This window comes from Miniopterus schreibersii (genome assembly GCF_964146895.1).
Source record: "Miniopterus schreibersii genome assembly, chromosome: 3".
Taxonomy (NCBI): domain Eukaryota; kingdom Metazoa; phylum Chordata; class Mammalia; order Chiroptera; family Miniopteridae; genus Miniopterus; species Miniopterus schreibersii.
The window spans coordinates 56,931,097-56,947,239 of NC_138103.1; the positions used below are offsets into that span (position 1 = coordinate 56,931,097).

At 35.8% G+C, this 16,143-nt stretch overlaps 1 protein-coding gene across 1 annotated transcript; it reads left to right on the forward strand.

Moving 5' to 3' along the window:
- Window positions 1-3,266: 3,266 nt before the first annotated feature.
- LYSMD3 (LysM domain containing 3) lies at window positions 3,267-15,649 on the forward strand. The gene is made up of 3 exons (XM_081131866.1): window positions 3,267-3,480; window positions 6,547-6,812; window positions 11,872-15,649. Exons 2-3 carry the CDS (start codon window positions 6,558-6,560, stop codon window positions 12,508-12,510), a joined length of 894 nt encoding a protein of 297 aa, XP_080987992.1. The 5' UTR covers window positions 3,267-3,480; window positions 6,547-6,557; the 3' UTR covers window positions 12,511-15,649.
- The last annotated feature ends 494 nt before the right edge of the window (window positions 15,650-16,143 follow it).

The following is a 16,143-nucleotide window of genomic DNA, read 5'->3' on the forward strand; positions in this document are numbered from 1 at the left end:
ACTGGACTTGTAACAAATAGTTAACTGTGGATACTATTTGTTAACTGTGTATACTATTTGTCAATTATAACACGTGCTCAGTACTAATATTTTTAATAAGAAAAGCATGTGGTAATAAAAATTCAATTTATAGAGAGAGGTCTAAGAAGAAAAGGAAAAGTCTCCTGCCTATTCCTCTGCCACATCTAGGCCTTTTCAACTACTGTTAAAAATTCCTTTAGTAATTTTCCAGAAAGATAAACAAAATGCATCCTCTTGCACAGATACATGAATGTGTGTGGGGGTGGGGTGTATATTTAAAATTTTATTCTATAGAAATAACATAATACCCCCTATATGGCAACTTACTTTTTTCTCTTTAAAATACATTCTGGAGACCTTTCCATGTGCCTATTATTCATGGAAGTTCCATGAGTAAGGAAACTTTCTCTTTTTAAGCACTATATCCCAATGTCTAGAACAGAGGTCTCACATATACTTTGCCCCAAACAAAAAATTGTTAGGTAAATGAATGAACAAATCAGAAAATACAGATCAACTTCATTGTTTTGAACAAAAGTATAATATTACATTATTTAAATGTACAAGAGTATACAATCTGCTACTGAATGAACATTTAGAATATTTACAGATTTTGGGCTATTACTATAGTAAGAATTCCTGAACATATCTGTTAAAGCATATCCTTATGTATCTGTATGTGGATCAAAGATAATTACTTAGCAATATAATAGTTCAGTCAATTATAATAATTTTTAACTATTATAGATATTGCCAAGTAACACTCCTAACCAGTTGCATGAATTTACACTCTCATTACAAGACAATTTTTATTTTGGAGCAAATCTGAAAACCTAAAGGTTGGTGACAGAGACACACATTCCTAGAAACTACATATTCTTTCATCTACAGCCTTTTAATGAAAACTGTGTCAGATGAGATCTCAAAAAACTGAAAAGCCTTTTGGCTTTGCTGAGCACTGGAGACATCCTTTTTCTCCAAGACAAAGTACTTGTTCCTACTAGCCAGCTTTTTGGAACTTGGCCAAAATTCATGGTTAACTGCCTCCTTTGTATATTTTAATAGTAAAATATAATTATATTGTCTTTTTGTAAAAAGTTCAGTAACTGCATCTTTGTTAAATATAAATAACAATTCAAGAGCATGCAGATATTGAGAAAGTATTTATAAAAAAACAACAACAGGCGGCAGTTCTGTAGAAGTGCTTGAAATACTATCACTAGGGCTCTCACATGGATCCCACTGCCTATTGACATTAAAATAAGAAAAGTAACCTATATGCAGAAAGAAGGTTGTATTCACATTAACATTCATGAAGGCTGAGCAGCTGAAGCCCTACACATCAAGTAGGGAATATATCCTTTGTCTACTGATGAGAAAATGTCGCAGTGATAAATGGTTACAGACAGGGGTGTCACAAGGGCAATGGCACACAGAACGGCTCTGACAAACTTTAAAAAAATTTTCTTAAGTCTTTCTCTCCTGCAGTTCTTTTTGTCACATTGTGGAGCACAGTGCCTATCCCCTCAAATAAAAGAAAAATATTGCAATACCGAATTCCTAACCTCTACTGAGACACTTCCCAGAAAACAAAAAACATACTCTTTGAAAATAATTTAAAACAAAGCTTCAAAGGCTTCATGATGCATAAATACTGTATTCAGACATTTTGAAAAGAAGTGCTCTGCACCCTACACATTGCCTGTTTGGATCTAAAATGTATATTGTCATACGGTTGTCAAAGTGCAAAGTCTGTAATATCAACAATGGGAGATGTTACACCCATCATTAAAATGCTTTACACCAGTGATTTTCAACCTTTTTCATCTCATTGCACACAAATTAATTATTAAAATTTTGTGGCACACCAAAAAAATATACTTTTTGCTGATCTGACAAAAAATAGGTATAATGTTGATTGATTTACCAAAAAAATAGTAATTACCAACACTTTTTGCTCCAAAATGACTTTTTAAAAAATCAGGTGCTTATACATGTATATAAGGGTGTCTGGTACCAAGAATTAACCAATCAGATGCAACCCTATTAGGCATGTGACCAGTAAACTACAACTCTATTATATGACCATATATATATATATATGGTCATATAATAGAGTATATATATATATATATATATAGTTGCAAAAAATATATACACTCATTTTGAATAATTATAAAGGCAGTGTTTACTAAAATACACTTAATTTTCAAAATTAAGCTATGAGCTGTTAAACAGTGTATACATTTTGGGGGGACACCCTGTACTTGTGGTTCAAGACAGGGCATTCACACCTGACATTGTTGTGTTGGCTGTTGTCATTTTTGTTGTTGTTTGACAGTCTTAAGGAAAAGAGATCAGTGCCCCTGACTAAATAGTCACGTATTGCATGTTTAAAATTTTTTGCAGCACGCACAAGGGGTTGAAGTTTACATAAATTCAAGTACATTATCATACTAATTTAGTCAAGTCATAAGGAAAATGACGTATGAAGTCATTGAACTAATTTGTTCGTTATTGAACAAACTAATATCTCACACACCTCAACTGTAAGTACCAATGACTTTCAATTATTTTTCAAAACAAAGTAAGTACAATTTACAGAGGGCTTTGTGTCACTGAGAGCAGGAGGCCTGAGAACTCGGCTGGAGGGCAAAGATTTCCCAGGGCTGGACTCTAGGTGGCTCACTTTCCTCACCGAGAAACACAAAGGCTGCAACAACTGTCTTCCGCCGCCCGAAGGGTGTTTCTTCAATGCTCTGCCTCTTCTTCAGACTAGAGGCTTCAGCGTAAAGAGAAATAAGTGTAGCACAATTTTCTAAAACATCGACGTCGTCACTGCGCTTTTGCGCGTCCAGCCGCACCCTACAGAAATCCCCAGATGCAGCACAAAAACCGCACGGCGGCCCTGCGCCCATCCTCAGCACCACCCCCACGCAATGCTTTCTAGACAGTTCTGCGGGGCGCGTGCGGACGAGAGACAAAGGCAGGACCAGCAGGTCGCCCCGGGACCCGGGTCAGCCTAAAGCCTTCGCCCGGCGGAGCGCAACACTGGGGGTAACGGGGCGTGGCCGAGGAGGGAGGGAGGAGCGCGGCTGGAACTCGGCCCCGCCCCCGGCCCCGGCGGAGACCCTGCGCGTGCGCGCCCGGCGGGAGCCTGTGGTTGGCGAGCCCGGGGTCCTGAGCTCGCCCTCACGCCCCCGCCCCGCGCTTCCGCCCCCGCCCCTTCCCACCGCCGCCCACTTGACGCGATGACGCACGGCAGGTTTGCGGACGTGGCGGCGGCGCACGGCGGGGAAGGCGGGGACTTTGGCCTCCGTAGCGGCGGCGGCGGCGGCGGTGTAGGAGGAGAACGGTGGCAGCCGGAGACGGAGGTTCGGCCATGAACTTGCCCGGGACGGCAGCGGCGGCGGACTTGGCAGCGGTCTCCTCCTGGCGTCCCCCGTGTTAACGGAACAGGTAAAGATGGCGGCGAGAGGTGGGGAGTGGCTCCGTCCCAGACGGCGGGGTTGGGCCCCGGCGGCGCCCGAGCTGGAGGCGACGCGGGGCCATTGGCTGCGGTTGTGGCTGGGGCGGCCGGGGGAGACCTGGAGGTAGACACCTTGGATACCAACCCCTCCAAAGCCCCTGGTTACATTTATTGTTGGGGAAACTGAGGCTAAGAGTAAGGATTTCTACGTGCCCGATTTCCCGAGCGACGCGTTTTTCACCCACTTTGGTTCTCCCACAACTTCATGTTTGTATTGAATATTCGCTAACGGCATCTTGTCCACATCGTCCAAGTGAGATGGTGTGACGTAAAAATCTGAGGTTTAATCATTGCAGGGGATAACACGGAAAAGAAAAACTAGGCTTGTGGAATGGAGAGGGAGGGAAGTTACGTTTTTAAAAACGGAATTGGCTCTGGAGGATACGTCCCAGTGGTTCAGTCCGGGTGTGAACTGCCTGGTACAGGGCCCTCCTATGGTTTGCTGTTTACGGACTGTCAAAGCGAAACAGCCAGCAGCAGTTATGCAGGTGTTTGGAAAACCATTTTTACCTACAGACTGAACTGATGAATTCATTGGTAATTTTTGTGAACGCTTGTAATCTATATAGCAGGCAGACTTGTTTTAATTTTCTGAAGAGCGGGTTCGGGCTTTTTTCTTGCTCGATGAGAATTAGGACAAGTGAAGAAAATTGAGTCAGGTGACGTGAGGACTGTGTACTTCCTAATCTGTATATAGTTGGCTCAGATAATTATCTGCCTGGGCCAAAGTCTAGCTTCTCACTGCAGTTAGACACACAACCAGTTCTTGATCACTTAGAAACAGAATACCAGTTTGTGGTATACTGCTGCCTGCATTTCATTACAAGGGAGAATTAAGAGATAGTGAGACGGATAAAGTTGAGTCTTCAAATATTATTTAGCAATATATCATGGACAGAGGTTGATATAAATATCTAAAATGGCTTTTGGGCATTGCTCGGTGACTTTCAGCTGTGCTAAGCCAGTTTGGGGTTCTAAGAACAGAATTTGAGGTAGAAAAATTTTAACAGGTGGCATAACTGAAACACTATAGCCATGTTTAAATTGCTGTATACTAAGTGGTTGTTAACTTTTTAAAGTCATGGACTCCTTTTGAGAATACGAAAATAGTAAATATTTTCCCTAGAGAAATATACATAGGTATAAAACGTGCCTACGAATCACAGAATTCACAGATATTCCCTAGATTGAAGACATGGGATAGAAAAATCTTGGTTAAATAAGTGGAAATAAAACTATTACTGATTTTAGGTAAAGGTGAGATATTCTTTAAGCTTTTTTTTTTTTTTTTTTTAAAAAACATATCTTTATTGATTTCAGAGAGAGGAAAGGAGAGGGAGAGAGAGAGAAACATCAATGATGAGAGAGTCATTGATGTGCTGCCTCCTGCATGCCCCCCACAGGGGATCCAGCTCACAACCCATGGGTGTGCCGGACTGGGAATGGAACAGTGATCTCTTGGATCATAGGTTGATGCTCAACTGCTGAGCCACGCCTGCCGGTCTCTTTCAGTTTTGAGAATTAAATAAAAATAAAATGCCTTAATTTATTGTGGTATTAAAACAAGTTTATTGTGTTAGAATTCCTTGAAAGCATTGTTCATGCCTTAAAAATTGCCTTTGAAATGTAAACTGTGGGGCTGTCAAGTTAGGAGTCCCAGTTCATGGTAGGTAATAAAGTAGCACCTGGAGGAACAGGTGAAGTAATCTACTTAATATATAGCTATTAGTTACCTGTGTTATCTGAATGGAAACCCTTGAGTTTTTTTAAAGCATTATGTTGCCATAGAACAGGGTCAGAAACTGGTTTTCAAGGATTGGGTTCAATTATATGAAATTGTTCCAAATTTCTTATAAGTATGTGCCTACATAGAAAGCATAATCTATTGTCATCCAGACTCCACAGACTTTCAGAGTTTGTCTTTTCTGATTTCTTTTTTCTCTTTTTCACTTGGTACTTGTTCATAATATTCACAAGTCCTTTTGAGACATCATTTTACCTTGGCTTTTATGATACATGGTTTCCTCCTCCTCTGAACACTCCTTTTCCATTTTCCTTGCATGCTGATTATCCTTCACCAGGGTACTAAATGCTCAGTTCTTCAAGCTAAAACTGGGAACGTGGAATTAGTCTGTTCTCATATTGTTCACTTTTAATGAGAATAAATCAGCTTGTTGAAGGTGAGTTGAGAGTGAGTATGCAATAAAACAAAAAGTATTAATGGATACATGTTTTTAACTTAGGTCAGCTCTCAGTCAGTTTTATAATGTCTTTTCTGAAGTAGAAATGCACATTGTGACCTAAAATCTGTTCACAGTGTTTATGGACTGTAAATTGAGTTTGAGGAGGACTTGATAAGTTAAAGTTTGGTGAAAAGCTTCCAGAGAAGAAAAATCCCAGGTCAAGAGCAAAATCATAACCTATATAAAAATCACTTACTGTAGTACATATAAATAATAGTGTCAACACGATCCAAAGAGGTAGGTAGGTAGTACAAAAGATATTTCAACCCCACATACACTTAAAATGCAGAACAAGCGAAAAGTTTTGGGTTTATAAAAGTATTTGTGTGTACCTATAAAACATTGATTCCATCAGAACTATAAATTGTGTATATATAATCTCACACATTTTAAAGATAATATAAAGTTATTTCTCTCATTTTATTCTCATACTCAAAATAAGGGAAGCTTAATTTTTTGACCTACAAAAAGATTGTAGCAATCTGTCCTTGTTAAAATGTAATCACCCTTACATGTTTTGTGATTTATCGTCTATAAGAATGGATTACCTCTTCGTCCCATTCCCTTGTCTCCACTGCCAGATATTTTCATTGTACTTTGACAGCTATAAAACTTGAACCTAAATTTCTAAATAACTAAAACCATTCTTAAAAAAAAAAAAAGACAAAGTGTCCTGAATTAAGGTTCATGTAAAATCAGTCCAATGGATCGGCTGCATTTCAAAGTTTTCTTTGCCTTCTCCCCCCCGCCCAGGTTTTGACATTATGGCAGGAAGGCATCAGAATCGTAGTTTTCCTCTTCCAGGAGTTCATTCAAGTGGTCAAGTACATGCATTTGGAAATTGTACAGAGACTGATGTGTTGGAGGAGGATGCGGAAGTGTATGAGCTTCGGTCCAGAGGAAAAGAGAAGGTCCGAAGAAGTACATCAAGAGATAGACTTGATGACATCATAGTATTAACGAAAGATATACAGGAAGGAGATACTTTAAATGCAATAGCCCTTCAATACTGTTGCACGGTAAGTTTTAATTTCATTTTGCATAATACAGTCCAAAACAAATTATTTGTTCATAGAACAAATTGAAATAAATTCTGTGCCTTTTTATCTTGCTTCCCTCCCCTCCTCTTTTCTTCTTTCCATAGAAATCTGTATCATGTTGGTGGATGTTAACTTTTTAAATTTTAAAGTGAATACTTGAATTTCTTATTTCTAAATCCTTGCTTCTGTTTTCAATACTGAATAACACCCAAATATGTTATCTTTTCTTCCTTATCCAAGTTGTAAGAGAACGTAGAAATATATAGGAAGTTTTTCCCTGACCCAATTTCCTGCAATAACACACTTGCATTTCTTTTCATACTTTTTTTGTGCTTTTAAGAATATACATACATATGTATGTATATGTATATATAAAAATAAAATTCTTGGGAGATTGGTGACTTTTGTGTTTTTAAAATTGGTTTATACCATCTCTATTACTCTGCAAGTTGCCTTTATCTTTTTCATTTCTTAGTTTATCATGGATATTCCTTCATAGTCTTATAGATCTAACTCATTATTTTATATAGCTATGTAATTTTCCATAGTATAGTTGTACCATAATTATTAAGCCATCTCATACTCATGGATAGTCAGGATTTTTCCCATGTTTGCATTGTGCTGTGAGTATCATCACAATTATATCTTTAAATGGAGGTACTTTTATTTCTGTAGAATAGATTCCAAAAGTGGGATTGATAGCTAAAAGGAAAGGTATATTTCTCATTTTAGTAGATATTAAACTGTTTAAACCCATTTTATATCTGTCATTTCTATTTTGCATCCTTAGCATGGAATCTGTTTTCATGTAAACACATTGATATGGAGACTGTTTAGAACATTGGTTTTCAAACTTTTTATTCTCATACTCCCAATAGAATTTTGAAATGTATGTGTCATGTACCTCTTTGCACATTTTAAAGCGAACTTCTTAAATACTTCCTAATGACTTAAAATAGTTACAAAGATATAATTTCTATAACATCAATATTGATATTTTAAAATAAGACTTTAGAATAGTCTTTAATGTAGGCATGGAATTCTAAATACTAATTTAGGATTTGCTACCTGAACTAATTCATGTAAACATATAGATATAATATATATGCTCTTTTTTTATAAGCATGAAATTTTATATCATTTTCTCCTTGGTTAATATTTTCATTCTCACCCCCAAAATCTTTCATAATGTAAATTATTTTTATACTTGAAAACTTTTTATGATTACCTGTCATAGTTATCTGAAATAGAAACACCCACATACAGGTTGTCCCAAAAAAAAGGTATATACACTTTAACAGCTGATAGCTCAATTTTGAAAATTAAATGTATTTTAATAAACACTGCCTTTATAATTATTAAAAGTGTGTGTATACATTTTTGGGACCCCCCCTATATATTTGTAAACATATATATACACAAACACACACATAGATATATTTAAATTGAATTTTTAAAATCTACTATAACCATGACATTCTATGTATTGTTTTTTTTCTGGATAATAATTATTGCAATTATTCAAAATTGATCAAAACATATTATAAGTTTTTATTTAAAAGTTTAACAAAGCCCGGCCAGTGTGGCTCAGTGGATCGTCCTGTGCACCAAGAGGTCACTGTCTCAATACCCAGTCAGGGCACAAGCCCAGGTTGTGGGCTTGATCCCCAATAGAGGGTATGCAGGAGGCAGCCAATCAATGTTTCTCTGTCATCTATGTTTCTGTCTCTCCCTCTAAAATTAATAAAAATATTTTTTTAAAAGTAATAAAATATGTCTTTGAAATGCATTTCTTGATGAGGTAGAAGAGCTGGGGTTTGTTTTTTGGGGGGCAATTCATGTATGGCAATACCATTTAATCAGAAAATCTGATTTAGTTTTTAATGCAAATAAACATGAGAATATGTGATTTGTAGTGAAAAGTGTGGTCCAGCTTCATTAGTTTTTCATGAACCTGGAAAGTTTCCTTAGAAGAGAAATTTGAAATCCCATTTGAATGATTGAAAATAGGTCGTATTTTCAGTGAGGTAGGTGAAAAGGAGAAAGTATTTCTGGCACATGACAGCGATGTAGAGAAGATTTCAAGGAGGAAATAAGGTGAACAACTGGAAATTTAATAGGTATTTCAGAAATGAGTGTCATAGACTGATTGGGGTGAAACACTTTCAGAAAACTAATGAAAATTTTACCCCAATAGTAAGAAAGAGAACACTGTATGGTTTTAACAAGAGTGCTGCAAAGTGATAGGGGAGCCTCCTGGTGAAATGGAGGGGATCCAGGAGAGAGGGTATTGGAATAATCCAAATGAAGATGATCAGGGCTTAGACTAAAGTATTTGTTAGTAAGAATAGAGAAGCTGATAGAAAATGTATTTGGGGGTAATCACATGATATGTCAGCTGATTCCTCATTTAGAATGAAGACTCGTGAAGGGTAATTAGCTTAACAGAGGAAAGATGGCATTGGGGCCATAGTAGTGGGAAAATTGATACAGAATTAGGGAGTTAAGATTAGCAATGCTCAAGCAGCAAAAAAAAAGATTAACCTTACCAAAGGATTTATCATTTAAAAAATACAGTACTTAGTGCTGTATCCCACTTATATTCAGTAATAGGAATTATTTAAAAATTGCCAGTTATAAAAGAGTAATAAACCAAAAAGTCCAAGGTTGGAATCCTGAATGCATCCAAGCAAATTAGTATAACAGAAAGTATAGGTCTATTCAGAGAGAGAACCTAGGTAGATACTAAACCTCAGAAGCCTAGTTCAGAGAGAGTATTGAGCAATTATTAGAGTATAATCAAGCAAGGGAACATTTAAAGAAAATAGGGTCAGGCTCTGGGGTTTGTAAATGAGTCTTTTTTTGTTTAAATTTATTGGGGTGATACTGGTTAATAAAATTATATAGGTTTCAAGTGTACAGTTCTGATACATCTGTGTATTGCGTTGTGTGCCCACCACCCAAAGTCAAATCTTCCATCGCCATGTATTTGACCCCGTTTACCCTTTACTATTTCCTACCCCCCTTTCCTCCAGTAACCACCGTACTGTTGTCTGTGCCTATGAGTTTTTTTCTTGTTTGTTCATTTGTTACTTTCAGTTTTATATCCCACATACGAGTGAAATACAGTTCTTGACTTTTTCTGACTTATTTCACTTAGCATGGTATTCTCAAGATCCATCCATGTTGTCCCAAATGGCAGTATTTCATCTTTTCTTATGGTTGGGTAGTATTGCACTGTATATATGTACCACATCTCATTTATTCAGTCAGCCATTGAAGGACACGTAGGTTGTTTCCATGTTTTGGCTACTGTGTATAATGCTGCAATGAACATAGGGGTTCATAAATCTTTGCGAATAAATGTTTCCTAATTTTTTGTGAAAATAACCCAGAAGAGGGTTTGCTGGGTCATATGGTAACTCTATTCTTAATTTTTTGAAGTGCCTCCATACTGTTTTCCATAGTGGCTGTACCAGTTTACACTCTGACCAGCAGTGAATGAGGGTTCATTTTCCCCTACAACCTCTCCAACACTTACTACTTTTCTGTTGATAATAACCATTCTACCAGATATGAGGTGGTGTGTCATTGTAGTTTTTTGTTTTTGTTTATTGATTTTTAGAGAGGAAGAGAGAGGGAGTTAGAGAAACATCGTGTGAAAGTGAAACATAGATTGGCTGCCTCCTGCATGGCCCCTACTGGAATGGAGCCCCAACCCCTACTGTCCCTACTAGGAATCAAACTGGCAACCTTTTGGTGCATGGAACAATGCCCAACTAACTGAACCACAATGACCAGGGCTATCATTGTGGTTTTGATTTGCATTTCCCTAATAGCCAGCGAAATTGAGAATCTTTTCATAGATATTGTTAGCCATTTATATGTCTTAGGAAAAGTGTCTTCTCAGGTCCCTGCCTATTTTTAATTGGATTGTTTGGTGTTGAGTTGTATGAATTCTTTATATATTTTGGATATTAACCCCTTGTCAGAGCTGTTGTTTGCAAATAACATCTCCCATTTGGTTGGTTTTCTTTTTGTTTTGTTGGTTGTCAAGGTATCTTCTTTTGCCTTAAGATAAAACAATATTGAGGTAGTAATATGACAAAGGACCCTTATCTCTACTGTCTTATCTCCTACTTACTCTTCAGTCCTCTCTCCCTCCTCCCCCACGTGCACTTCATGGGAGATGATTTTTCCAGCTAGAACTCTCTCAGTATTCAATGGACTTGACCAGTAATCTACCATTGATTCAGTTCACTCCCTCCTAAAAACCCTTTGTTTGACCTTGATACTGCAGGTTTCTGATTTTCCTGTTACTAATATTTAAGAACAGCTAATGTTTGCATTAACATTCTATACTGTATATCCCTTTTCTAAATGTCCTTCATACATTTTAATTTATTAATCTTTACAACAACCATATGTCATTTTACATATGTGGAAACCGAATTTCAGAGAGGTTAAAGAACTTGCCCCAAATCAGACAGCTAGAAAGTGTCAGCCATGCTTCAAACCCAGATAGTCCATGCTTATAACCACTATCATCTATTGCTTTCCTGGTCACTCTTAATCTCCTTTGTGGATTTCTCTTACTCAGCATACCCTTCAAATGTTGGTATTCCTCAGGGGTCTTTCCTATGTCACCTTTTACTCCTGTCTTTCTAGTGAATCCATCTACTCTTGTAACTCCAGTTACCATTTTTGCTGGCAACCCACAAATATATATCTCTAGGTAAGATCATTCATCTGCATTTTAGACATACATCCTAGAATCTACTTAAATAGCTGGCATTAGGGCCATTAAACGTGGGAGATGGTAAAAGGTTCATTGGTGATTTCCTAAGACTGGTAAATCCAAAGGGGTGTAGAACTGTTATCCACAAATAAAATACAATTTCTCTGGGTGTGATAATACTACTAATAGTTAAGTTTAACTTTTTCCCCCCTCCCAAAATAAGTGGGATGAATGAATATTGCTACCTCTATTTTGATTGAGAATTCAGTTGAATTTTTTTTTTTTAATTTTCTTTTACAGGTAGCAGATATCAAGAGGGTTAACAATCTCATCAGCGATCAAGACTTTTTTGCCCTTAGGTCTGTCAAAATTCCAGTAAAAAAGTTTAGTTCGTTGACTGAAACACTATATCCTCCAAAAGGAAGACAGGCTTCACGTCCTTCATCTGTTCAGTACGTTCCAGAGCAACAGGAAATTCTGTCACTTAATGATTCTCTTTCTTCCAGTGATTCAGCTGGTAGCTTTTTAAAAGAAGTAGACCGAGACATAGAACAATTAGTAAAATGTACAGACACCAAAAGAGAGAACCTTAATGAGGTGGTGTCTGCCTTAACAGCACAACAAATACGTTTTGAACCTGATAACAGAAACATTCAACGTAAGGATCCTTATTATGGAGCAGACTGGGGAATAGGGTGGTGGACAGCTGTAGTGATAATGCTAATAGTGGGCATAATAACGCCAGTATTTTATTTGCTGTATTACGAAATTTTAGCTAAAGTGGATGTTAGCCACCATTCAACAGTGGATTCTTCACATTTGCATTCAGGAGTCACACCCCCGTCACAGCAGAGAGAAATGGAAAATGGAATTGCTCCAACTAAAGGAATACCGTTTGGCCAACAAGATGATCATAAACTATATAGTCAAAATTCTTAGTCTCCTGCTACTCAACACAAAGCATAGCAATTAGCTCATAATTACAGTGTTTGTGATCACATGTTCATCTGGAAAGTAGTGAATCAGTTATATTCAATAACCACTTCAAAAGCAGAATTTAGGGACGTTGAAGATGCTTTTGTTTTTCACCTTTTTTTTTTGAGCCATTTACAAATGGATTGAGTATAAAATTCCCGCAGTTAGTTGTCAATATTGAAAACAGTAAATCTATATATGTTATATCAATGCTTAAAGCAAAAAGAATTTAAATATGTGTCTAGGAAGTTCTTGGAAAACAACATTTTTCTTATGCAAGACCAGTTATGTTTAAACTTTAATTATTTTTTGGTTAAGCTTATTAATGTTTATTAAGCAGAATAATGGTAGCACCAGATATCTGCAACAGAAGAAAATTTACTATGAACCATCACGATATTTAGTTGCAAAAAAGTTTGATTCTAAAATTATTTATGATACCACATACTTAGTACTCCATTTTAAAACTTTTGAAAAGTTTAACACACTATGAAGACATAAGTAGACACAGAGGTAGGAAAGCAGTGTATGATGTCTGTAATAGAGGCTGACATAGAAATTAAATATTTTTAAGCCCTAAAGTAATGTGTTGTGGTTGGGAAGTTGCCAATTGGTCACTAGAACACTGGATTAGGTCAGGAACCTAAAGTAATCTTTGTCTCTCAAAGAATGCTGCCTCTGCTTCTTATTTTTAAGTCATTATATTTGCCTCTGATATTTGAAAGCACTTTTGTAATTCTTTGATTAAAGTGTTACACATGTACTGGTCAGCATTATTTAAAGAATGATTTCCTACATACTGTGATAAGATGTTGCTATGTTACATGTGGTAACATGCCTTAATTACATTTAATGCCTTATAAAATATGTAAGCTAATACAAGTTTTAGAATTAAAAGTAGGCATTATTTCAGATAGTCCAATGGGATTCATACCACAGGCTGTATAAATTTGTCTCCACTTTCACTATCAAGCACAAATTAATGGGGTCAAAACAAGTTTTCATTGTCTGCCTCTGAGGTCTGTTGCAGAAATGGTTCATTAAGCAAAAGCATGAGTAAAGATGCCTTTGGCATTAGCAATAACCAACACATTGCTTTATTTATTGATCCCTTAAACTCTGTTTTTCAAAGAGAAAAATGTCCAACTTAAACCTTTTTTCCCTTGAACTATAGCATAAAATTGGGGAACAGAGGCCAAAAGTGTATGATCAAAAGGGCTTGATAGTGCCACTTTTAAGATCTGTGGGTCTGCTAGATAAGAAGCATTTGCATACTGATTCCATCATTTAATTTTTAAAAGTATGTGTTTTTAAAAATGTAACCAAAATGATTCATTAGGAGCGATTCGGTGGAGTCTGGATTGCCTGTTTTTTATATAATAAAGTATGTACCTTAAGATCTATAATACCACCTCATTTTCTGGGCATTATTTCCTAATTTTAATATTCAGCTTTTTGACCACTTTGTATTTCAAACTCCAATCTTGATACAAAGTGGTGGGAATAAATATATGTGGTAAATGGGGTTTTATGTACCTTTAGTAGCAAAGTATTAAAAAAACAGGACAGAGATGTCAAATATGTATTTGAGGACCTTAGATAATTACCAAAAAGTGTTAATATGGAAATTGTAGCAAATTGATTCTTTGAGTAACTCTTAGTTTAAAATTTAAAACACTGTTTTAATGTGCCTTGGGCATCTTGAAAAGAGGAGTGTGAACTTTCTAATTTATGCTCAATGTTAACATGGTCAGTTTACATTGTATTTATTAAGCCTGCTGAAAATCAAGTTTTAGGGAAGAAAATACAGATTATTTTAAGGTAGAACGGGCTAGATGTCCTTTGAAGAACTGTGTTTACATCAACGTGGTGAAATTACGGAAAGTCAGTGATTCCTTTTTGCTAGTGGTACTTTGAAATTGTGATAGAGAGGTCTGATTCCCAGAGAAGTTATTTTTAAAGTAGTGAGGTATACTGTATATTTGTTAGTGTCCTATTCCTTGAAGGAAATACAGCATCCTATGACACAGGCAGTTTACTTTTTCTGTATATCTGAATTACATATTTTTAATTGAATATAATTTGAATTATAATTCTGTGTTATATATGGAATTATAGATTCTAATCGTTGTGTCATTTTTAAAAGAAAAAAATTCCTAAGCATTTAATAAATAAATTTAGCTTTTAAAAAGTACTAATATACCTCAAAATTTGTAGCAAATGCAGGTTATTTTGTAAAACTTAATAAAATAAGAAAAATTGTGAATTTTGTGTTGAAACCCTTATTTGAATTTACTTTGAGGCTTCACATTAGAAGAGAGATATATATGTGCAACTATAAAAGTAACAACTGTGTGTGAATCATTGCATTTGGTTCACTTAAAAAACTGGAGTTAAGTGAAGAAAAATCTATTTTTAGGGGAGATTTTCTTTTTAAGTCTGGGTACCAGTGGTTAAGGTTGTTTTGAACTAATGAATACTGTTTAAGAAAAACTAACTATAGAGTCTGCTGGCCACATTAAGAATTAGAAGACCACATGTTAAATTAACTTACGCAGAGGGCTTTTTGTTTTCTAAAGCTTTTCTTTTTCTGGACTCCACTTGCTGTTCAGTGGCCTGAAGAGTTCTTTCAATGAACCATAATGGTTCATTACTTAATAATTAGTTCTTTTTAAAGGTATCTACTTCTAAAATTACCTACTTGGGAATATGAAGGATACAGTTAAGAGTTTTAGAAATATGACGCAAGGATCCAAAGTGCTATAGGGTAAAAGTGGAGTTTTTAAAAGTATTTTAAATGGCACTTTGGAATGGGAATCATCATTATTTGGAATTACAACAATGTTTCTCAGGAAGTATTTTTCTTCTAAGTATGTGCATATTGCACTTTTAGATCATAGAAATATCTGAATGCAATATTTAATTTTTATATATGCAAATACTATAAATCTTTTGTATAATGTATTTTATACAAATACAAAATGGAATTGTAGAACATTGTTAGCATGTACATTTGTAAAACTGTTTTTTAAAACTTTTTACCCCTTATTTTTCATATTTTAAAAAGATCTCCAAAATAAAGTTTCTATTTTTTATTCAATCTAAAATGGAAGCTGGTGAGTTTAATTTAATAAAGCAAACCTTTTCTCCTCTTTGAACTATCTGATATGAAGACACTGTGTAAGATAGACCGAATTGCCAAAGATTTACCAATTCAAATTTCCCCCTTGTTATACTGAAACAAAATCCACTGGATTACTTACAGAACATAAATGAAATAAAATGAAAACAAATTTCAGATGAATGTTCTTGGAAGGATCTTGGATCTTGGGGAAGAAGAAAGACCTCATAAGGCAGGGTGGACTTCTTAGCAAGTTGTGGACATCAGTCATATAATAACGTGCTCTATTTATATGTAAATTTTACACAACAAAAAACCTTTCCCCTTAATTTTTTAAAATTACCTACAGTAGCAAAAAGAATTGAGATCTTTGGAGCTTTTATTTAACGGAGGAATTTATGGTGTAATCCTTTTCCAATTTTACAATCATCTTGATCTTAAAATTGTATTTAATTGCATCTCTTTTTATTAAAAAA

Bases quoted from the DNA above. Each gene is read 5' to 3' on its own strand.
- LYSMD3 (XM_081131866.1), top strand. From the start codon at position 6,558: ATGGCAGGAAGGCATCAGAATCGTAGTTTTCCTCTTCCAGGAGTTCAT. The intron at 6,813-11,871 runs GTAAGTTTTAAT...TTTCTTTTACAG, and splicing joins CCCTTCAATACTGTTGCACG to GTAGCAGATATCAAGAGGGT.